At 39.3% G+C, this 25,170-nt stretch overlaps 1 protein-coding gene across 1 annotated transcript in view; it reads right to left on the bottom strand.

Annotated features, from left to right (window-relative positions):
• The window catches only part of NPNT (nephronectin), a gene marked incomplete at both ends in the record, with an annotated part of 44,363 nt that overhangs the window by 15,057 nt on the left and 4,136 nt on the right, over positions 1-25,170 (bottom strand). The window contains 5 exons of the mRNA XM_080624181.1: positions 812-946; positions 6,083-6,202; positions 7,012-7,131; positions 11,905-11,997; positions 19,645-19,695. Of these exons, the coding sequence (XP_080480307.1) occupies positions 812-946; positions 6,083-6,202; positions 7,012-7,131; positions 11,905-11,997; positions 19,645-19,695 (519 nt within the window). The remainder of the gene's footprint in view (positions 1-811; positions 947-6,082; positions 6,203-7,011; positions 7,132-11,904; positions 11,998-19,644; positions 19,696-25,170) is intronic.

Here is a 25,170-nt window from a genome sequence, read left to right as displayed (position 1 = left end):
GCATCAAACCGTTTTTTCATTAAATGCTTCCTCTATTCTACATCTGCGCAGACATCGCTACATCAAGTAGAAACTGCTTGAAACATCTCATCTGGCATCTCCAAGTTTGTTGTTGGTGATGAAAGCAAAATCCCCGAATTCCAGTGCTCTGCACAGAGATTTCTCTTGAAAAAATATACTTAAAAAAACATAAAGCAATGCCTCATTGTCTCCACATGATCTTTTTTTCAGGGAAAGGATCATAACCAGTTGAGGCACTGGGAAACTAAGCCAATGGGATTTGGGAACATCTTTGTTGAAGGTCATACACCAGCTGCATTCCAGTCTTATGTCCAAAGACAGGTTATTTCCCAGCCCCTGCCTCTTTCCCACCTGTCTTCAGGGGAACAAAAGTTGGGCAGCCAGATTTGGAAGGAGCTGGGGTCTGTTCTAGCCACCTCATCTTATCTTGGATCTTGGGGCATGTTACAGAGTACCCCTGTGTTAGACATAGCCTAAGCTTATACACTGCTTCAAACCCAGAACTGCCTGTGCACAGTGAAACTTGTGGGCACAAAGGCTTTGGAAAGGAATTTCTGAGGTCATCAGCTCTGCTCTCCCACTAGCTTTCACAGGAGAACCAGTTACAAGAATGGAGGCCAAATACACACTTTCTTTTCCATGGACTATTTCTATAATCCACCCATTCCTAAAATCAGGTGCAATGCAACCTAAAACAACCTGCTTCAACATTTCAAACATAGTAAGTAAACATTGTATTTCAGTTGAGAATATGCAGCTGTATTACATGCACATAATAAGTTGTTAGTACCATGACATTGGTATTTGCCTCCGATGTACATTAGATCAAAGCCTTTATAACACCTGCAAATGTAGCTTCCGAAAGTATTGACACAGTGCCTAAATTGTGGACAGATGACTCTTCCAGTAGCACATTCATCAATATCTGTGGAAAGAAAGGAACTGAATTATTTTTAATAGCAATTAAAATACAATCTATACTGTCTAAATTAAACTGGTTTCACATAATGAAAACCTGAAGAATAGGCAAAGTATTTTTTATAAGGTCTTTTTGGCTACACGGTGCCCAGCCAGCAGGGATATCTCACCACTTCCTCTGGCTGTGCCATCTCAGTTCAGCTCTTGGTCACATGCTCAAATTTTTATGCCTCCAGTGCCACAAGCCTTTACAAATACTGTGACGAGATGCACTGGCATAACGAGCATTGCTACTGAATTTGGAATGCTTGCTCTATGCTCTTGCTATCTTGGTACCCTTCTCCTTAAGAGAGGAGACGTTCTCCAATTCCCCACAGAATGCACAAAAGCTTCTTCAAGGCCTCTAAACACTCTTCCTTGAAACTTTAATGACATTTGTCTGAAGAAAAGCTATTTTTTGTTATTTCTATAGCTTTCTTTTATCCCACCAAGCCCTGCCCAGTTATAAAGGCAGCACCTGGATTTACAGGCAAGCAATAATAATAAAAACTGCCTCAATAATTCATTTTCTGAAACATGACTGGAATATTGTTCCTGTAGCACAGATCATACAGACATATTCAAAGTACATCACCCTGCAGCAGGAAGTGGTTTGTGTTTTTAAAATCTCAGGTGTCCCTAATCCATGACCTGCCTATCAGGAAATCTTCATCTGCTCAGGACTTGCTCTAAACAAAGGGAGTTCAAGCTAACACCAGGAGTGCAGTATTTCTGAGTCTCCTACCAATTACCTGCCACAGGCAAAATACTTTTTGAGTACATGCTCTTTGCAATCTTTTACCCTGCACAGTGCCAGCGCTGTAGCAGACCCCTCTCTCACAGAGAAGTTGGCTAAGTGACCTTTATACCTCTCTGAGGTGCTGAGAAACAGCTCCCCTTTGCCCTGTCAGTGGGTCCCAGCAGGACCTGAAGCAGTGCTTCAGCAAGCAACATCCAGGCAAGGACAGAGGATTGGGAAGACACAGGTGATGCTCAGTAAAAGTTTGGTGTCCCTCACCTCCCAGAAGCCGCTGCTCTTCATGCTGACTAACAAACCAAGCAGAGGCCCAGGGAGCAGCTGATGCTCACCAAGTGCTGCTTTCACTGTCTGGGAAACTCTCAGATGAGGTCAGGCTGATAGACAAAAGCTGCTTGAGCTACCACTCACTTTGTAGTGCTTGTACGTTGAGCTGAAGCCTGCTGAGTGCTTAAACCCTAAATCTTCACCGAGGCAGAGACCTGCCATGCATGGCTGCCTCTGACGCATGCCATTCCTGACGTCTGTTGGTTATCTACAGGGCACAGTTCAAGCCTTTGCTCTGCAGCTCTATCAGGCTCTTGATCTATGCGGAAGCAAGGTTTTCTCCATGCAATTCTTTTCCCAAAAGGAGCACTTCAGCTGCAGGTGTCAAGAGTGCAAAACAAAGCTGAGTGATTGATGCCCTGCTACTTGTTTAAGAGGCCCGAACAAGGCAGAGAGAAGCCTGAGTTTCTTGCACTGCAGAGAAAAAACATTACCACAAACTTGCCAGTTGCTTAGGGGTAGCTATTCAAGACAGGGGAGATGTAGCTTCAAAATTTCCAACGCTGTGTTTCCCACAGCCAAGAGAAGTGACCTAAAGCCATCAGTCACTGCCTAGATGGGCTTGCCCAGTGGCTCCTGCTGGCACTGTCCCACTTTGCATGAAGAATTACTGAGTACAGCAAGGATTCATCCCCTGAGCTGCCATGCTCCAGGCCTAGCAGAGTGCTTTGACATAGTAGCTCTCCTTTACTCTCCATAGAGAGTACTTCTGCAATGCTGTGGTAGAGGCCTGAATGAGAAAGAAAACAAGGCCAGTACTGGGCATCTCTCCACATGCCTGAATGTCCCTATAAAACTGCCTCTTGATTTGAATTTATTATGAACGTTTTAGTCTTTGAGTACATTATTAACAGTTGCACAAATCCTACTATGTTTCTCAGTGCCATTTGATTTACAAGCTACGATTTTCTACCCTTTATTAAAATGTTATTTCAAGGCTGCAAATTTCAGACTCATGATTACTGTTTAGCTGGGGTTCTCTGTTGGGGCTTTTGTTTTCTTTAAACCACAACTTCAAAAACAATCTAGTAAGAATGAGATTAGCTTCTGAATAGACCTCTTCATGGCAAGGATTATGTTCTTTCAAACCAAATGTAGCTTGTCTGTCTTCCCTCTGTACATACTCACGCTTCTGCAAATTCCCATAGATCAAGAAGTATGTTAGATGCTAACAGCACTGTAGCGGTACTGTTTAATTTCCTCGGCAGTTACACATCCTCAAGATACAGGACTGAACTGCTAACCAATACACTATTGAAAACTGACACAAAAATAGTGGAAAATAGAACAGTCTACCACTTGCATTTATTATGAGAGGTGCGTGGATGCTTGTTACTAGTGGAAAAAACACTTTTCAATCATTAGCTAGTAGATGGTATTCAAGTGTTTACAAATTGGTCTCCTGCAGTTCTCAGATACTCAGATACTCTCAGATACAGTGACTGTGGCTTCTTTCAAGTCAATGGACCCATGCCAGTTCACACCTGGACACAAATGGTGTAAGGCTGTTTGTCTGCTGCAACATGTTGTGGCTCATACCTGCTTCCTAAGAAAACCAGGGCATGAAGGAGTGATTTGTATTCTCATCATCTCAGTCTGGTCCATCACAGAGGTGCACACCCAGACTTAGAGCCAGGGAACCATTCCAAAGGCACATAATACAGGCAGCACCTAATGAATGTGATGGTCAGTGTTCAACAAAGAAGCCAAATTACAAAGTCTTGCTTCTCTTTTGCTGTGACTATGACCATAATATACTTGTTTTATACACAAGTATTAAACAACTATGAGATTGATTTTAATATAGTAATTTAAAGCCATATTTTTGTCCTTACACAAACAAAACAATTAGTAAGAATTTATTTTACAGTAAAAATAATTATTTTCAGTCCTCAAATAACTTCAGACCTTCTGAAAATGTGTAAACAGCTTAATTTCATTAAACGAAAATCCTAATCCAAAAAGCTGGCAACAGTGATTGATTTGTCGATGCAAGAGTCAATTAGTCAGTTAATCCATTTTTTAACTCTGTACTTTGCTGGATTATTTTTCAATTCATTACTTAGTTTATATGATTTACCTTCACAGTTATATTGTTTTGTGTTTTTTTACTGATTGTCTCGAGGGAACATGTCAACAAGAGAATGATCAGCATGGGTTAAACTAAGATAGAATAATGCCTAGAGGAATTTCCACCTATGCTAAAAATAAGCATTACATTCCCAGCTGTCTTTCAGACTCTCCTCAAACAAGGATTTTATAAGCTGCAGACAATGCACACTTCAGGTTTTTTACCATCATCTACACTTCTGTTTGTATTGCAGCAATGTCCAGACCCTCGCCGGAGCTGACAACCTCCCCAACAGGGATGGGCTTGTACACATGCAAGGAAAAGGCACAGTTAATAGTCCCAGATAGCTTCAACTCCTGGAGGTATTTACTACAACTCAAACTTGAAAGAGAACAAAAAGGGTGCATGTCACAGTGGCTTCTTACCAAAAAAGGGGAGTAGATCATGTTATGACCCATGAAGAACAGTCAGACATCTCTTGCTGTGACTACTTTCTCTGCCTTGTACAAGGCTGCTCTGAAGCTTTTTTGGGAACTTCCAAAAACTAGTTTTTGAGCTCAATCTGAATGATGCACACCCAACTAAATGTGGATACCCTGGTTCTTCACCTTTCTGGGGGAAAAAAGTAATTTAAAAACTCTACACTGAAGAACTGAAAGAGCTTCATATAACTGGTTTGAGTGCCAGTCTTCAGCACTGAAAGCGCACTTTATTTTAAAGTATGAAGTTAGCCTGAATATAAAAATAAGAAAAAGGATTTTGCAAGTATTTTTCTGGTAAATTTCTGTATTTGATATAATTTCCCTGAGTTTGTAGTTAAATCATTCAGCTCACTATGGCACAGCACAAGCCTCTTCAAAGATCTCTGCCATAATGTCTACAGTGATTAATCACAATTCAATCCCTTCAGCATGTTGCAATGACGGATTTTTCCTCCTGTTCATCCCTTTCTTTGGCACAGACAGACAAGCCAAACATGCACTTCAGAAAGCCTCTGACTTAGAGCTCAGCCTGCTCCTAATAGCAGAAGATCTAGAATCTGTTCCCTGCTCTGCCAACAAATTCTTGGTCAGCATGGGTCAGCCACTTGGCGAACCACCACCTCCCCTATAGACAGCCATGATACCAACATAGATGATTAGGGCATACACATTCTCTTATATTCTTTCAGTCCAAATGTTGTTACTGGCTATGGAACTGTAGCACTGCATAAGATATAAACAATAAAATCACTGGAGCATCATATCCACTCAGGATGTATAGTTAATGACTAATGAAATCACATGTCACACTGTTCTTCAGACACAGTAGAGTGTGGCACAACACACTCTGATTAATCATAAGCACCTTTTCCATGTTCATGAATGTGGGAACAAAACATTTCACTTTCAGACAGTCTGAATTCCTGAGTTTATTTTAATCTGGAGCTTTCACAGTATGGAAGAAAGATAGTAGCTCCAATCCCATTAATACTGGGAGTGTGCATGGACCTCCACCTTATCCAAGAATAATCTCAATGATTAACACAAATCTCTCCACTCACTGGGCCTAGGCACCACCCTCTTGGGTATGAGGGAGAAATTACCTTCCCATTCCTCTTTTTTTTTATGCAGGCTGGTATTTTGGAGTCTGTGTTAGGAACAGTTTAAAATGACCCAGTGACAAGAGTGGTAAGGGCCAACAGCCTGGATACCAAGCAGCCTGTGTGGGTTTTAAGCAGTCAGTGAAACTTGCAGGACTGTAGGCAAGCACTGGTGATCTCTGACACAGACCACCTGAGAGCACCTGAGCAACACACCTGTTCCAGTTCTCATTAATAATATCTTTAAACTGCATGTATGATGCATGCTAAATATATCTATCTGATAAACTCTCTTGAACTGCATTCAGTGTAAGGATAAAAACATTTTGGGGAAAAAAAGAAAATTAACCTGTATTTGATCACCTACCTATGCAAGTCCTGCCATCAGGCCCTAGCTGTAGTCCTGGAGACGGACAGCGGCAGCGCACTTCCCCTTTCAGCACATCACAGCCATACTGACAGTTTGCCATCAAGCAAGAAAGAGCATCTAGGGGAAAACGTATTTAGATAAGGGCTCTGATCAGTACCAGGAAATTACTGAAAACTTGGGAGAATTAAGACATTGTTTAATTACGACAGAAGTGGGAACATGCTTGTTGAATGTGACAGGTACCCACTCAGGCTTTAAAGAGCAAACACTTACTTAGTAAATTTCTACTTTCCACAAATTGCATCTCTAGGGGGAAGAAATAAAATTAATAAAATCATCACAATTGTAGCATATTCATCATGGAATGCAGCCCCCATAAGGAACATGAAGCCTCCTGGACCATACTGCCATTTTAAAATAGGAGTATTCCTACTTAAAAGTAATTTCTCTCCCCTTCTCTCTGTCCAGACACTCAAAATATCCACTTCCATGGGAGCAAGTAGGAACCTGATCTCCAGCGAGATGATAGTACAATTTTATACCAGTCAACCAACCAACATCTGCAGCTTTAATGATTTTACATTCATAAGAGCATAATACAGCAGAGCTGCAGATGTCTTGCCGCAATGAAAACTGCAAGCACTTGTCCCTGAAGGCCAATTAACATGATTTACAGCACTAATACTACATCTGGAAGAACGCTTCTGGGAAAACTTGTAATAAAACCAATAAAATCAAAATATTTGCTCTTGTTTTGTTCAGCCTAATTTCATTAGAAAAAAAAAAAGAGGTTCATCTTGTGCAACCGCCTAATTTCCAGCAAGATTAGTCTTTTACTCATCTTCATTTCATAAAAGTTTCCCAGGGAAACTCAAACAGGGGTCTTGAGGAGCTCGGAAAAAAGCAAGCAACAAGCCTTGCCGTACTCGAGCACGTTCCATCTGGCATAAGCATGTAGCCGTTCAGACAGTAGCACTTGTAGCTGCCGTAGGTATTCATACACCGGTGTTTGCACGGCCGTGGCTTTAGTCCACACTCATTTAGATCTAAAATGAAGGGTACAAGGGGAGGGGTGGGAAAAGAAAACATACAAAGTATGTGTGACAAAACTACTAGTTCAAGTTCCTGAGGAAAGAACTAAAAACATGGCAATGAGCTTTTTATATGCAGTCCAGCTGGTAGTAAGTGTCCAGAACATCCTGCAAGAAGCACTTTGCAGCCCTCCTGCTAAGTGGTGTATTTTCTGTTTCACAGATATCCTTTCAAAAATGACAGTATATGCATTAGATTAAACACCAACAGAAGTGTCATTAAGGAACGCACAAGCTCAGGCTGCCCACATCTTGCCACTATTCAAATTGATGCCATGTTCAGGGCCAGCCAGAACTGTGGAGAAAGAGGAAGGAGAAAGCAAATGTTACTGCTGCAATCACTATCAGTGATTCTGATAGTGATTCAGTGATTCTCTATCATGCTTCAAAATTAGTCGCAGAGGAAGGTAGGAAAGCTGATGCTAACCTACTTTAAATGATCTTACAGCAAAAATTTATTCCTTACCATCAAGAAAATACTGAAAAAACCCACCTGGTATCAGTGATTATTTGTCAAGGACAATCGAAGAAGGCTATTACAATTTAATACAGAGTTCACAACTTAAACTGAAAATATTCAGCCTACAATTTTCATATTAGTAGACAAGGCTTCTAACAAGAAGTAAAGATTGAGTGAGGATTTCCTTCAGAATTCTCTTCCAAGAATACATGTTGGGTTTCTCTGAATAAACCAGAATAATTTGTTACTTCCTTATTTGTGTGCTGATGAGTAAGATGGCAATAAAGGTGAAAATAATAAATCTGCTCATAATTCCAGCCAGGAAGTACTTAAACAACTGCATTACCAACCCTCATCTCCAATATTGCACAATGCTGTCTGGAGGTCTGTTACAGTAAGGGAGTCTCTGTTACTTCCAGGAATTTTCCGGAGAGCTATCTCCACTATTAAGCACTTTCTCACCAAGTGATACTTCACAAACTAAATGTGTAACAGAGCTAAGTATAAAATACTTAACTAAAAGCAGGGACAGAGTGAGGAAAGGGAATGCTGAAATTAAGCTGACAGAGCAGGAATTTAACAGGGCCTGGGCTAATTTCTAGTGCTTACATCCCACTGCACGTCAGCTCCTAAGTTTAGAGACTCTTGAAGACTTTACCCTTAAGAACTGTCTTGTGCTTATTTCCAGAGCCACAATCACAGATCCAGAGTTGACGCTGATAAGAATTTATGACTGTTCTCAATGTGCTGTCTTGCATATAGCATAGATTGCATTATGAGCCTTAAATAATTGGATCTTTCTATAGAACTCTGGATACTACACCACCATCTGCTATGAAATATTCTTAGTACAGAAATGAAAGCTCTGGAACTGACAAATAGACACTTATTAGTAACATACTCTGAGAATAACCTGATATTAAAAAGTATTAGGATATCACATCACATGCTTTCTGTTTGTGGAATTTTGACTGAATTATTTCTATTGCCTTCGCTTCATTCTATTTCTGCCTGTGAACAACTGCTGTTACCTCAGCTTTTGACTCCTTTGATTCACATCTTCAAAAACATGCTGAAAATAAAATGCCTGTGCCATGAAAAAGTCAAAAATTTTTAACCTTGGCTGAGGTAACAGAAAGCTGAGGTCACAAGGCAGCAGAAATAGGCTGTTAGCACAACACCACTTAAACCTAAACCTCGTGGGTCATGGGGTTTCAATTTTGCCTTTGAAATGAGCTATTGATAGAATGCTGGTTTTAACCTTACAGAGTCAAATGAATGCTACTGTTTAGGAAAACAAATACTGGCAGTGCTGTGGCTGCTTAAAGGAGAAGCCAGCCTGCAAATAGGTGTGTTAAGAGCATACTGCTCAGCCCATCTTATTTTCCCCAAAATGCAATTTTTCTTCTTTTCACCAGCATAGATAGGCACACACTCGGAAACTGCATGACAAGTATCACTCAGCTTCCTAGGAGGCACATTGTATGATTAGGTCCTACTGGTTCTATGTAAAGGCCTGTACGAAAATGCTGACAGCTCTCCTGATCCACCCCCACGCACCCATAATCTCTAACAGCGTGCTTCCCTAAGAAGAATCGGGATGCACTGCACGTGGACTGGGGGAGTACTGAAACTTTCCTGCTATGTACATACTCTATTAGTTTGTGTGTTTACTATTCCTTAAGTAAGGTCTGTTTTTTCAAGAACAGGTTCAGGCTAATGTTAGCAGTCTAAAAAATGAGCTGTAGCAACAAACCTCTTGAACACTGTTCACTTATCGATTAAGTATTTCAAGCATTGTCTATAAAGACATCTCAATATAAATGTCTGTGTGCCAAAAGAGGAAATAAGAAAACAGCAGAAGTTGCCTCAAAAAAACCCCCTGAAATCTAAAATTTATATACTCAAAGGGTAATAACATTTTTACATCATTTTTCTCTTAAATAAAATATAATTTTTTAAGTCACTTATTATCTTCACACTGGAAATTAAAATACAAGGCCCAGCACTACTAGAAGTTTAACCAAACCATTTAATTTCCTTGCAGGAATGTCCACTCACTGTACCACACTTGAGAATTTCATCGTTCAGCCACTTAAATTCCCATGTTGCCCACAGGTTTACAGTCAATGCAAAACCAGCATTCTTAATTTCAAAATAGCGTAAGACAGCACATAAAAGTAAACTGACTCTTGTGGGCACTACAGAAAGCAGGTCTACAGCATAAGTGCATGCTGCTGAGCACACGTATTTTAGGTTTAAAGAAGTTAAATGAAAATGTGAATGCAGGGAAAGGGCAAGACTGCTGTGCTGGCAAATTTCAATGCAACTTCTTTGACTACTGTGTGGCACCACACATGATCTTTAATAATAAGTGACTTCAGTGCACACCTAACAATGGGGGGCTTATTCCTAGGACGATGCAATACACTTTGCCATCTTCTTTAATTAGCTTCTGCAGAAGACTCTAGCACTCAGATCTTTTCTGCCTTTTTCTGCCTATTAGCTAACTTGCATCAGGCAACACAGAAGTCAAATATTCAATACGAAATTCACTCAGACTTTGAAAATAGAAAACCAGGTATGAGAAACCAAGTTAAAAAATTGAACTGTTATCACCGTACTATAAACAGTACAGCTTTCATTTCCAGCAACTACCATAACACTACCATGTCAAACTTATGAGAGACTTGTATCACTCTGAGAGAGTTTTGTTCCCATCATTCAATCTGATTAATCAACAGCTGCCAAATGCAGAGGTTAACAACCCTTGTTTCTTCAACTTCCAGCTTTGTGTAAATCACAGCTTTGTGTTTATCTAACCTGATAAACAATCTCCATCACTCTCTCTTTACAGAGGAACTCAAAAACAAACAAAAAGTACAGCCCCTGAAAGAAGAGCAGAGGAAAGAAACAAAAGCAAGTTACAACCACGAGTATGGTGGAGAGTCAAGCCTTTGCAGAACACGGGCACACAGCATCAAGGAAATACAGTCAGTTATTTGCTCTGCATGCCAATGATGCTACAGGTTCAGCTTCTGCATCACAGCCATCAGTCTATTAGCCTCCAACCCCTTTGCAAGAAATTGTACTAGTGTTTCAAGCTGTGCAGGTAGAAGGAGCACACCACCTGAAATACAGCACCATCTCACCCCTTGATCCTATATTTCTCGCATGATGATCCAGGGGGTGGAACAGAAGTGCTTCACTGCTGTGACCAGGTGGACTTGTATATAGCTGCTCATCTTCACAGGATGGGAAGAAGCCATAATAAAAACAAAATTACCAGATCTTTGTAATACGCAGTACTTCACCATTAAGAAGGAAAAAACCCAAACAAACAAACAAATCCTCACACCCCCCTCAAAAAAAAAAAAAGTATATATAAAAATTTCAAGTGCTAACTTCCGAGTGACCTAAAGGGAGGTCTAGATTGCCACAGCAGCATCATCGCAGTCAGGATTCAACAGTTCTCCTACAAGGCCGGGCTCTTCTCTTGAATTGATCTCTGGAATACGGCTTGATCCATGAGGCCCATGAGCAGATGAGATATAAAGCTTGTTCATCAGTGCTTGCAGTCTGTGAATGCGTTTCACCAAGAACTTGAGCGTACTTCACAGACCAGCACCATTCACACAGCTTAGAAAGCCTCACATCTCTGCAGCGAAACTCCAACATTTCCTCTGCCAACACCATTACTTTCTGTTATTGCTAATTATTATTCTAGAACAGAAATGAGAAAGGTGGCCCATGGACTGAACAGAATGGGTACTATATAAAAAAGGCATAACAACATAGGTCATGCTTACCATATGCAATTTGAACTTCCTCCCAGAAAAAGCAAATTCTCCATCCACTACTGCACTTTCAGCTCTCATCCTAACATGGAACTGGCACACAGCAAGAACACATACCCTGACCCCAGGCACAGCTCAAAGGTCTCACTAGATAATAGAATAGCTATAGGCTGTAGTCACCTGAATTGATAAATATTTGGGACACCACAGTCAGCAGGCATCTCAGAAACTTCATGCACATCTACTAGGGCAACTCTGCCACCAATACCATGCAAGCATATTTGATCAACAGTGCCTAAAAGTTTTCCTTTAATCATTTATCACCATGTTCTTTTCTCTCCTTATCGTTTAGTGGAAAGCAAATAGTTTAGTTCAAGACCATAGCTTCCAGCAATTTTTACAGCATCCTGTTGATATTGTTAAAATAATTAGTACATATTAAAAACTCTTTCTTGGACATCATTTTCTTACCTTGGTTGCATGTTTTTCCAGTGTATCCCGGGTGGCACTTACACTTGTTTGGCCCAACACATTCACCATGTTTGCATCCTGGCTGGCATATAGCTGTGAATAGAGGAAGACTCACTATTCTTCCACTCCAGTCATGGCTGACAGTGCTTTCGTTTGAAACAAATGGCAATGACCTAACAAATCATACCATTTATGTTCCTCCCTTCAGCATCATTATATGATCTTTAAATACCACTGTTCAAACATCAGATGCTCTTTCAAAAATAATCACTACCTCAATACACATGGGAAGAGCGAGATATTTGTTAGTAGTCTATTTTGTACAATACTACATCGTGCTGTTTCTGGGATATTAAACCCTTTTAATATCTTATCAGCAAGCAGGCACTGTGCCTTCTCTTGCACTCTCTTGTATGTATATACTATGAGTCATGCCATTAAATTTGGTAAACCTGGAATACACCCCAGCTATATAGAAAATGTGTATATCAATGTCAGGCAACATACAAACAAAGCCATTGTTTAGTCACCGATAGGCAGTAGCACAGATTCCAGGATTCACCGTTTTCTTCTATGACTACAAGGCAACACTCTTTACCCCCTTATTAAGCAAGTTTTGCCTGAATTTTGGATTCTGGCACGGGGAGGACTTTTTTTCTTTTGGAGTCAAAAAGGCCTGGGTAAAAGTGAAAGCAACACTGACTGTAATATGCTGCTTTATCACAGCACACATCCAAGTCACTTCTCAGAACATTTTAAGCATTTATTACCCAATCTTCGGTAGAGACCTAGTCTCAGACTGTGAAGTTATGGTCTATGCTGCTTCCAGAATCAAATTTGCCAGGTAATTTCTAATTCCCCAAATGGAGCATAAACACAGAACTCCAACAAATAATAATTAGGAAGCCACTTTTTGATACCTCTTTCAATAGAACACAAAAATTCAAACCAAACTTCTAAAACTTAAATGATACATCAAACATTGCTTTTAAATAAATACAATTCATGCACAAATGTATTTATAGATGCAGGATTAGCTAACAGGAATAATTTCAGAGTGCAACGAATCCTGCGTGACTCCGGAAACTGTTTTACAGCTGAAAATTTGAAACAACATTTCCAAATCTTTTTTATGAGAAATATCTTTCTATTGTTAAATGTACTGTTTCAGCTCACTGGAAAATGAAAGTATTTATGTGCTGTAGAATGTTATTTATCACTAGATCACAAAATACAGATGCAAAATTCTGGTGAGCTTACTATTTTATCGAGATGGACACGAATTAGACAGAAATCAGAGGGTGGCATAACCTGAACACTCTGTAATCAGGACTTACTATTTACCTTGGCTTCAAGTTCATTTTCTAAACTAAGAGTATCATTTGAAATTTGCAAAGAACTAACTAGATCCAGTTGTAATATTAATTAACCTGACAACAGGCTGTATCATATAACTGGATGTATTAAGGATGTAATTTAACAGAAAACTGCCAGAAGGCACTCAAAAATGTAGCTTGCATTCTAGCCAAGTTGCTCAACAGGGTTGAATTAAACAAAATTAAAACACAAAGAAGAAATTAGTTCTGGTTGTGGAAGAACTATGCAAACATGTCTCTTATGGTCTAAAATCTTTCCCATAAAATTCAAAGCATTCAGAATCAGCGATTCCCACAAACACATGAACGGAAGCATCTATTAGCATAGGCGCTTGCCCCAGTTTTCAGATTGCATTTGCCCTTTATTATCAGGGCATTTCTTTATTTAAGCATTACAGATATATAGATAGATATATATATATGGCCAGGTTTATCCCCTGAGAAAAGAAAACCTTGTTTTAAATCTATAGCACTGCTCTTGACACATCTTCATAACACAATGGTGCAGTCTCTTTCTGAAAACTATCTTAAGGGAATATCTTAAAAGATAGAGGGGGATGTTTCTAGTTAATGCAAGAAATTTATTTTTCCCCAATAAACACTGTCCAGAAACAAAGAAACAGGATTCAGTTTCAGAAACACCTCTCAGTTAAAGGGTTAGGAAAAGGGGCTGCTTACACTAGTAAAATGTATGTTTCAAAAAGTATCCCCTTGGGTAATGCACAGATTTGACTGAAGAGCAACTGATACATCATGAAAAACTTCTAAAACATTGTACTTGGAAACAATTACTGCTTTTTTTAATCACTATAGTTATAAACGGAAAAAAAAAGATCTTTGTGTAAGAGCTCATCATCACGGATGTCTTCCTCACGTCATAGACTCAAGTCTAATTAGAATTGATGGCAGCAAAATTAAGACTGTGAAGACCCAACTTCATGACTTTGAAGTCAGGGGGAAAAAGAAAAAGATGTGATCTAAAGTACAGAGAAACAGAAATTACTACAATATGTTTTTGAAAGCTTCCATGATATTTCAACTGCACTTTAGAGAAAAAAACATATTGTAGAGCTGGATACAGTTAGGTAATAATTACTCTTTGCAAAAACACATAGCACCATGGGATCAACTTGGTGTGAAGTGCTACAATTCAGTAGCTGACCCCGTGGCAATTTTAGTTCAGTTGACTTCAACATCTTGGTCCCTCCCCCTCAATTGCACAGATTGTAAATTAGCAGCAGTTCAGAGAGAAAAAGATCTCACACTTGAAGATGAAAAACCTATAAAATTCAGTAATGAAATAAATAAGACTTTAATTTCATTTAGAAATGAAAACGTTCCTCTAATTCAGAAGGTCAAATAGGCTTATATTGGGAATCTGACGTTTTCCTTAATTCCTTTGGTTAACCAAGTAAGTCAGATACTGTATCAGAAAAAAAACCTATGTATTAGCATTTGTTTAAATAGTATACAACTGTCTACAGATATAAAATTTGTAATATAGGCCATTTTATTAAATCAAGCAATCTACAGGATCTTCAACAGATCATCTAGTCCAATACATCTCAACACAGCTCCAGACTGCAGTATTTAATGTCATGTATGACACATAGGTGGCTAACTCCTCATCTAGTTTACCTCCTGGTCTCAAAAGGTAATGAAGAAATGCACTTAAATCATAACAGGTCTCTCTTTTCTGTTTAAAAGTCTCCATTAAAGATCTCAGCCCTTCAGCAGTCTACAGATCAAGAATATCCACTACCACGAGGAAGAATTTCCTAATGATTGGCAACCACTATCCATAAAGCCAAAGTCATCTCAAAATGCTTTTTTTTTTTTCACATTAAACAGGCATTCAGAAACCTGTGCTTGCTGCCAAACACCGTACTTGAAGAAATCCTGTTTATTAGTGTACATTCTGCACACTTTGGCTACTTAAACATTAGGCATCTTATTTATACACAGCTGCTGAAATGCAATACAGTGTTACAACTGAAGGATTTCTATACGCAAGAGACAAGCACTTTGCAGTAAGCTTAGCAACACCTGTAGCTCTGCCAACACCACAGGCTTTTCTGATTAGGAACCAAGCCACCCTCACCAAACTGTATATCTTCCCATCAACTTGTACAGGGCTTTGCAGAGCACTTGGGACTTAAGATGCATTCAGACAAGTCTGCACACCTGGCTGGGGTTCCACCAGGAACACTGATATGCCCTTCCTGCTGTCCTCTACCAGAGCCACCAGGTCAGAGAGGTGGGCTGGCCCAGGCTCTGCCATCTGCAAGTAATCCCATCTCCACAGGAGTTGCCCCTGCACGGCAGCAGAGATATACACACTCACTGACTCCTGAAGGGTTCAGTTTGAACATGGTCAACAATGAGATCCAGGTACAAAAATAAACTAGAGCCCAACTTTCGGCATTTCTTTTAATAGCAGGCAGTTATTTCAGCTGTTTGGTATGAGTCTCGGCATACACTGTGTGCTGATGTGACTGGGTTTTTTTCTCTTAATTTTCCACTTTACTTATTTTGTTGCAAAATTCCAGATAGAGTATTTTATTTGCTCTGCTCACATGGAGTTTATCCATTTCTTTAACACAATTGGACTCGTAAGTAGTTGGAGAAAAAAGTCTCTCAACTAATATCCTCTGCATCTTGATAATTTAAATATTTCCCTAGAACCAGCCACAACAACCAGTGGAACATCACTTCCCTCTGATCAACCTGCATTTACAATGACTGAAATAAGCCACGTCCATGGACTTGAGTCTGCTACGTAACACTCACTTAAAGAAGCAGGAAATGTAGACAGTGGAGAGTTACATGAGGCTGAGAAAGTACCCTTCTTACACACTTATGGCAATGAAGCCCAGAGGATAGGAGTCTGAAAAGCCTACCAAAAAAGAAGCAAAACCATTCTACTCTTTATAATAGTAACTGCTTTAAACAAAAGTTAAAAGTACACTTGTATAGACAAGTGCCATTAAAATCTGCATTGCTAATTTATTGTTGAATCAGTGTCAACAAAGACCTAGGATTCCTCCAAGGGTTTGTCTCTGAAAGCATTTAAACTGGCACTCCCATCAGATAGTAATGCAGACTGAGATAAACAGAAAGAAATCCTAAGCACAACTATCTTCATCTTTAGTCAACCGCTGCTTATTGATCTCGGCCACAGAATAAACTACAACTAAACTTTCCATTTAGTTTTGTTGCCCAATTCATTCAAGAAACAACAGCAAATAAACTCTGGTCTCATAATTACGCATTTCAGTTTGATTATTTTAAATTCTTTTTTTGAGCCAGATGTGAAGACTTGCTCTCTCTCAGTTCCCACCAACTTCAACGGAGTCAAGCAGGTATCCTGAAGCCTTTTATCTGACCATAATTCTAACAGAGTTCCTTTTTACTCCAAAATAAGATGAATACCCCATTTTAAGTCTCACTTAAGCTTCAGGACAAACTAAACTTCCTGTAAAAATTACACAAGGAACTGAAAGATGAATGAGAAGTTTGGGTTTAGGGTTGTTGGTTTTGGTTTTTTTTTTTTTCAAGTGTGGGAGAGAGGGAGAAATAACTTCTGGTGAAACACATGTTGGCTGTTAGCACACATTGTGCTTGTGTAAAAGCCAGAAGCCACCAGTCTTCCTAGCCGCTACTAGCTGCTGGTGGTGTCTGAGAATGACTCAACTGTTGAGTTGCACAAATACAACAAATGAAAAACACATTCAATCAATTCACTACGGGTCTATAATGCTGAGTTTTTATATTTCACCTGTATTTTCTCCCTGCACACAATTCCATTAGAATTGCTTATTTCTTATTCCTTGCATTTTCCCTCTTGCATGACGCCCTCAAGAGGGCTTCATTAACAGAAGCTTTCCTAAGTCTAATTGCTTTTTCTGCATCCTTCCACTCAAAACTGCCTCAAAATTCCAGACTGCAGATATCCAACCTGCCCCTGAATTTCCATTTTCACCCCGCTGAAGTCTAAAAATATGCATGAGTACCCATATCTTAAAAAAACTATGCTGACCCTCTGCCTGAATGGCCCTGCTTCTGCTCTCTCTTCCTAAGTAACATATAGCCCCTTACTTATTCTGACACTAAATCTCAGCTCTTTAAAATTCAGTTTGCCCAAACACAGAAAGTAATTTATGTGTTAGCTCAGAGATGATTACATACTATTCAGCTTCACAAACATTTACTGGATCCTCTTACACTGCTGAATGCAGAACAGACTTCCAGTCCTAAGCTCACTACTTACATTCCCCCAGTGCCAACTTTATAACAAGATTTGCATGTTGGTGAAACAAGCTTTCCTCTGTGCTTCCTCTTTCACCTGAAACTGGCTTCCTTTTTCCTGTGGTGCTAACAGATCACAGCCTCCAGTTCTATACTTCTATTCCTCAGCTCCCTTCAGCTCATGTCTGTCTCTATTTACTTTTTGCCATTCTTTGCAAATTATGCAATTGCATAAACATACTCAGGAAAGTAAATCTGCCTTATTCACAGTGATTTTGATCTACAATCCCAAAGGTATGAGCTAATCTGTAAAATAAATCATTGCAGCTCTTTCAGAGTTACATATTTCTTTTTGTTCAACTACATACAAACACAGGAGAATGCGTAAAGCTTAACCTACCGCAGTTATCGGTAGGTGGTAAAACCATGTCATACCCATAACTCACATTACAGAATTACTTTTGAAAAAATAACTTTGCTTCCCAAATAATTGTACCAGCAGTCACAGCACACATCTCTGTGGAGCTTCACAAGCCTGACTAGGGCAACAGGGTATTAATTTTCAGATAATTTCATATGCAAAACATTCTTTACTCTATTTTCTGAAAGACAGTAAACGTCCTTAACCAACTTCTGTAACTAGAGACTGATAATATCATCAGATAAAATGGCAGTATCTAACGCCTGTACATTTCTTCATAAATTGCTTCTACTTATTTGTAACATTCATGATAACAAATGTTGTCAAAATGCATGCCTGAGCTTCCATCTAAAAGATACAGTTCCATTAAGTAAGCGGTTCTCCGTTTTTCACGCATAACTTTGCCTGAGTAAATCAGTTACTCAGTTTGCACAAGATTCTGGAACAGCACTTTAACACAACAAACTGCAGCCAGTGCGGGCTATTCAGTGCAGTGAATTCTTTGCTTGTCTATGACTGCTGCCAAATGTGTTTCTAAACTGCACAGACCATGGTTCATGAATGCCTTGCTATTCAGAACAGCACTTGAAAGCATGCATAACTTAAGCATGGGTAATACTGAAATCAATAGGTCTTAACGAAGCCAGTGAAAGTTAATCTGATGCTTATGCACTTAAATACTGTTTAAAAATCAGGGAAAATTCGATCTAACAGAATGCAAAATTAGAAAAGCAAGTAGGATTTCATGCCTCGCCAATCTTTTAATGTTTGCATTTCAAATGCTTCATGATATTTGCTTAAAGAATGGTACTCTATCATCTCAAATGCTTGTTTGTTACCCGAATCTTTCTGTGTGTCTACTGAATTCCAACAGGTAGAAGCAGCCTGGCATGAATGTCTCTGTGCGGTGGTGGAAGACAAAGTGGGCGCTACTGCTCTTTTGTTTATTAGAATACAACACCCACTGGCTTCAGCAGAGCAACTTCTGTATCATAATAACAAAGCTGACTTTCAGGGACAGTTGAACAGCTGATTGCTTTGCTCTCTTTCTGACGACTGGTACTCCCACCACAGGGGTATGTAAACAAGACATAGGACAATTCCTAAGCAGCAGCAAACTACAGCCCTAGGTACCAATGTAAGCTAGTGCTGATTTCATTTTGCTTTAACATGCAGGTTGTACACTGCTGTAGAGCAGGGGCTGTAAAGTTTCTCTGTTGTGGAAATGACAGCCTGTAGTGGAGGTGCAAAAAAGGCAGTGGGGGCAATAAGTGCAGTGGCCTCCCACTGCATATGATCCAATCCTATGAAAGCATATTGGGTCTCCTAAGTGTGACAGGTTGTAAATATGATGATGGGAGTACAAACAATTTTCAGGAAGGAAAAAATATTGCCTGGGGCTTGAGGGTAAAATAAAGAAAAAGGAGGAGAGTGAAAAGGAAAAAGTGTGGATTAGAAAGTAAATATCTAACTGGATAGGTGACTGGGATAAAACAGCCCTGCTAATTTCCTTCCCCCCTTCATCTTCCCCAAATCAAATATTTAAAAAAGGAAAAAAAAAAAGAGAGAAAGAACAAAAGAACATCTACATCTTCTTGTCACATATTATAGTTCTCATGTAAACTTATGACTTGGAGGCCATAACTCCAAGTCATAATCATGCCAAAATTATTTGAAGAAATATGTTCAGCTAACCTTTGGGCTGGCACCTTAGGCTGGCTATTCTCTGCCTTAAGACGTAGAACGCTGCAAAACAAATATCCAAAAAAAGAAATTCCAGCTTTTTTTTTTTTTTTAATTCTGGAAGGAGGATGGACTTGGCTGGGGGTTTTATCAACTTGTTACATTCCTGGAGACTTACACACACTGAACATTCAGAGTTTTTCTGAAATAAAGAAAATTCTGATACACATTTAAAAATGGAAATACCTTACATCAGTATTTCATCATGAGATTTAACAAACACATTCGGATACAGAAGAGAAATTAAATATAATGATGTGATGCTATTCTTATTCAATTAACTATGGAGCTACACTTTGTCATGTTTCATTTGGTACATAGTTGTAAAAATTCTCATATTTCATGGCTTAGGTTCAATGTTTCCATCAACCAAACATAAATGCTTTTCTTAAAGAGACAGTATCCTTTTGTGTAAATACAGGTATATATTAATGCTGCATCTCCACATAGCAAACATAAAGGGTTGGCATCTGGATGCTAATTTGAGAGTAATTAAAATTACACCCATTTATAAGTATCTGAACATCTGCAACCAATAAACATGCTGGCATATAAATTTACTGGCCATTTTTATAATGTTTAAATTGTGAATGTCACCTAAATTGTAACTAATGCTTAGAGACCTTTTCAGCTCTTATTACCATATGAAACTAGATACGCTACAAAAGTTAAATAAGATGGAAACACAGATTTATGTTTTGGGCTTATTTTCAATCAATTTATATGCCAATAAAATTAATGTTAGCAGCATAGCTCATTAGGCTATACAGCCTCATTATAAAAGACTGGAACTTAAGCAACAGCATCGCTTTGTAATTTAAGTAGTATGTAACCAACACTTAGCGGTTTGCTATGACTGCAAATTATATTGGTTTAAATAAGTTTTAACCAGAAGTCCATTAGCATTTGTTACAGTGGAGGGAGGCTTCCCAGGTTGTTGCAGGGCTTTGAGAGAAGCATCAAATACAAATACACTACAGTTGGAAACAGTCAAAGCATGTTACGGCTGAAATTTCTTTGGAAAAAAATGGACTGCAAAACTATTATTCTATGTATGCAGTGCAGGAGAGATGCAGTAGACAAGTGAAAAAGGATACTGTATCTTTAACGTAGTAAAGTCATAACTGCTTTAAAAGCATAAAGCTGTAAACTGAAAAAAGAAAGAAAACAAAAACAACTGAATAAAAATAGCAAAACCTCATTTTCTTGCATAGCAGTATTGCAATTCTGTATAAAATGTCTTTTCTTTGAAAAGATGCACAAAAATTTTGGTCATTTGATAAAGAAGCAGACATGCTGTATATCAATATTAATTAAACACTGGCAACACAATGCATTAATACAGACTACATTCTTAAACCACAAATTCAGTAACAAAAACTCATTCAGTAGCAAACTCTTAATGACTTTAAGGAGGTTTCTGCTACTGGGCCAGCCTCCGGTTTTTGTGATAGCTGGTGTTTTCATGGCTCCTCATTGACAAAATAATGGGTTTATTTTTGCGCATCTTGGACTATACAGAATTGCCATTTCCACTGAAAGCATTGTTATGTGCAAGAAACAGAAGTCCTAAGCAGCTCATGGCCTCTCCTCCCATTGATGTATGGGATGATTTATATGGGTAAACTCTCATCAACATTGGTCAAAATATTTTTCTAGGCATCAGTGAGAGCACAGCCACCTCTTCCTCCCCCTCCCACCACTTTGCATCTCTGTAAACAGCTCTGCACAGTACAGATACACAGTCTTTAAGTTTGTTAGGAGAGGAGCAGCAGCATAGACACTGTAAGTTTCTTCACAAGTGTTGTAAGAAGGCAGCAGCATGCACAGTTCCCAGCAAAGCATTTGGTTATGCCTGCATCTGCTTTATCAGCTTGTACAAGCTCCCCTGTCCCTCTTGTAAGTCCTATTACAAACCTCCTGAAATCATGTGCTTCCCACCAGGTTCACCTAAATCTAAATGTTAACCTGACACCCTTCAATTTACATTTTTTAATGATGCACTGCCAACAGGAGGTGTAAGCTGATGGCTTGACTTCCGCTTTTACTAATAGGCTATTTTATTGTATACCTTTTTGAATGCTCTATCCTTGGGCTTTTAAGCCAATTGTCATCATTTAAGCTGCGAGGAAACTACTTAGCTGACCTACTCTGGTTTTGCTCCCCTAGGTCAAACTTCAGTACGGGGAGATAACCAGATGGAGTTACAACAGATGTATGCTTTGATAGAGCACACTCATCTTCATAATCCCCTCTCAAGATAGACTTTATCGACTTTGCTATTGTTTAATGAGAATTCAATATTGAAATGAGTGAAGTAATCAAGTAACATCACTACTTGTAACATCCATGTTTAGTGGGATTTCATTCCCATTAAGCATCTGCTGTTGGTTGAACTTTCTGTCCACCAGACAATACCTCAAAGTACTCTCTGCTGACTGAGGATCTGACAGTAGAGCTGCATTCGTTTAAAACCGCTGCAGATCCAACCTTGTATTTTGTACATACGTGAACACACCAAAAGGAACCCTTTTTGCCATCACCTCTAGCAAAGGAGTTGTCCAAACTGTAACACAGAATGAGAATTCAAGATGGCTTATATTGCTTTTCTGCAAAAAATTTTGCTTGACCTTTTAAATCTATGTTAAATTACTATCTCTTTCTACAGTTCTTGGCTGTTAAACTGCAGCTAAAATTTTGAAGCAAAAGGTACCCTACATCTTTGTACCTCGACATATAACTAGCATACAAATCAGTTACAGACATGCAGCCAAGTGCAAAGCAGGTGTATTTTGTATATGAAAGACAAACATGTGGAAACCATTTTTATAGTTTTTGAAAAAACTACAGAGATATTTGTAAACCAGCCAAAAGCAAGGCAGGTGGACCATTAGTTCTAAGAACACCTTTCAGGAAACCAAGATGGATTAGCGGCAAAAATGTCCACAAAATCCCATTTTTCAGATAACCCCTAGCATGGTCTGTTGGAAACTGAAGGAAGAACTTCCACTTCCATGCTGAAGAATAAAAACCATCACATTATTCCCACGTAAGTCTCTGCATGAAATGAGTGTATCTCTTATCCCCTATGTTAGTGTTCTGATAGGCTAGCAAGGTTCCAGAGCTCACTATGTGGGTATATATTCACAGCTCATTTCTGTGCACTGGATTATCAGTGAGGGTAGGTCAGCAGCGGTCCCAAGGACTTCCCTACTGCTTGGCCCACCTCTGACCAAGCAGAGACACTTGGACAGCAAGGCCCAGATTATCCTTTCCTTGAGAAACACTCCAGAAAACAGCCATCCCTGACAGCGGAATGCTGTCACAGGCATCTCATTAGGGGGAGGACATGACAGGCTTCAGCAGGTTTCCTAGACTACAGTAGCTAGAACACAGGAATGGACACAACTGTTTTCTATTCTGCAGTTGACATTTCTCATCCAGCCCTACCACTGCACGAAGTCCTCTTCCCCAAGGGATGTCAAATCGTGAAAATTAATGCTGAATAACATATTAAAAAAAAAAAATGGTTGAATGAACTTCCTAAGGCACACAGAAATGTGTATTTGTGCAAGATGTGTGCAATGATGCGTGCCCCAACTTGGGTTTCCCTGTATGCTTTAAAACCCATTGAATGGGTACTGGGTTAGGACAACACACTCAGTACACAGATGCAGTTGCCTTACAATGCAAAAAGAATTACGAATTAAAACAGCACCATTGATATTCTGCTCTTACCAAAAAACGTTCTGTCATAAGAAGTCAAAACCCCCTACTCAGAAAGAAGAAATCCAGAAGAAACTTTCTACCCTCACTTCTGCTCTGGGTTATAGTCTTGCTGTGTGCACAACAACAGCACATAAAAAATGCAAGTCAACAGCCCTATTTTTACATACACATCTACTTTATCAACATAACATTTTTCACAGAAGCAGGCTTTTGTGTGATTACTCCCACCTACAGGTATTACTCCCACCACTACTTACTAAGGTGCAAGTAAATCCCAGAAGCTGGACTACAACATGGGATTTTTGGACTGATTTCAACTGGGATATTTAATATCTAACTTTAAAGCACTGATGCTGTGAGTCCACCAGTGTAAAGGATCAGCCTCTACCAATGAGCAGGATACTTTACATAAACTAAGAGTTGTTGCTATTAACATTTCTGCTGCTTCCAAATTAGTTTTTTTACACTCGGGGTTTAACAAATAAACGTGCTTTACACACCAGATCAAAACCTCAGAAAAGCTACTTCGTTATATTACTGATGAGATATATTCACAGTTCTAAATCTAGACTAGGCCATTAAATAAGTGTGGATGAATTTTCATCCACAGGGACTAAGAAATGCCAATCAATTTGAGTTAGGTCTGTTCAGCCCCTTTGAAAATATGCCTATTTTTATATCAGTCTCAGAGTGGATTTAGTTGTCTAAAACGTGGATCCCACTTTGGTGTTCATAACATGCAAGAAATAAAGAAGAAAAAAAACCGCTTCGTCCAACCTCCTTCAAAATTCTTGATTACTTCAGTCGGAAGGACACCTAAGTGCATTTAGTGGAACTGGAAAGGGCATTTGTGAAGGCAGTTTCATCTCACGGAAGAGAGAATATTTGTACTAGCTGAGATGTTACAGCTGACACTGACAGTTTACAGACAGATCAGACCTATATGCACTCCCTTACATGTACAGGTCTTGGTGTAATTTATTAACAGGAGACAGAGAATGTTTTAAAGGAAGAGTGTAAATTAAAGGAGAAGCCTGATCTCAACTTCTTCCTACATGTTTAGAGTGAAAAGATAGCTGAGTTATGCTGACTTGCATTACCAAGCAGCAGTAAGCATGATCATGCTCTAAGTGCACTCCTTTTTCAGTCAAAGGGACATAGAAAGAATTGCTCCACATTTCACAAAAGCAAGTTTAGATAACACAGTTCATTTTCCATTTGCAACTGCATGGATGGATTATGGATGGAGGATGAGGAGCAATGAATTACCAACACTTGATGAGTTACCACATGTGAGCTGTGCCACACTGCTACCCTGTTAAGAGCTGATATATACAGGCTTAAATGTAATGGTTTAGTTGCGACAGACCTTAAATCTCACAGTTGGTTTAAACTAACACACCTTTTTCTCAATAAAGGTGGGCAGAAGGCATGCCCACACATGTTTAGTGGTGCATCTCAGCTAGATAGCAGAGTCTGTATCCAGGTATGTTAACAATCACCACTCCATGGCTCATTGTGGTTCTAAACTGGGACAACCCTATCACGTACCAGAGCCTGTATTCTTGCTACACTCTGGCTCCAGCATGGCTCTTACCTTACATTTGTTGTCAGAAAGATAAATTCAGAGGTAATTAGTGCCTACATGGTAAATTATGCTTGAGTAAGCAGGTGAGAGTCCAAAGGTGCTGTAGCACTTGCAGGCATACCAAGGATGTCTCAAACTAGTTTGAGAAAAGCAGTTCAAGC

This window comes from Psittacula echo (genome assembly GCF_963264785.1).
Source record: "Psittacula echo genome assembly, chromosome: 1".
Classification (NCBI taxonomy): Eukaryota; Metazoa; Chordata; class Aves; order Psittaciformes; family Psittacidae; genus Psittacula; species Psittacula echo.
Note: the sequence above shows the minus strand (reverse complement) of the source record. Positions and strands in the feature narration are given on the sequence as shown.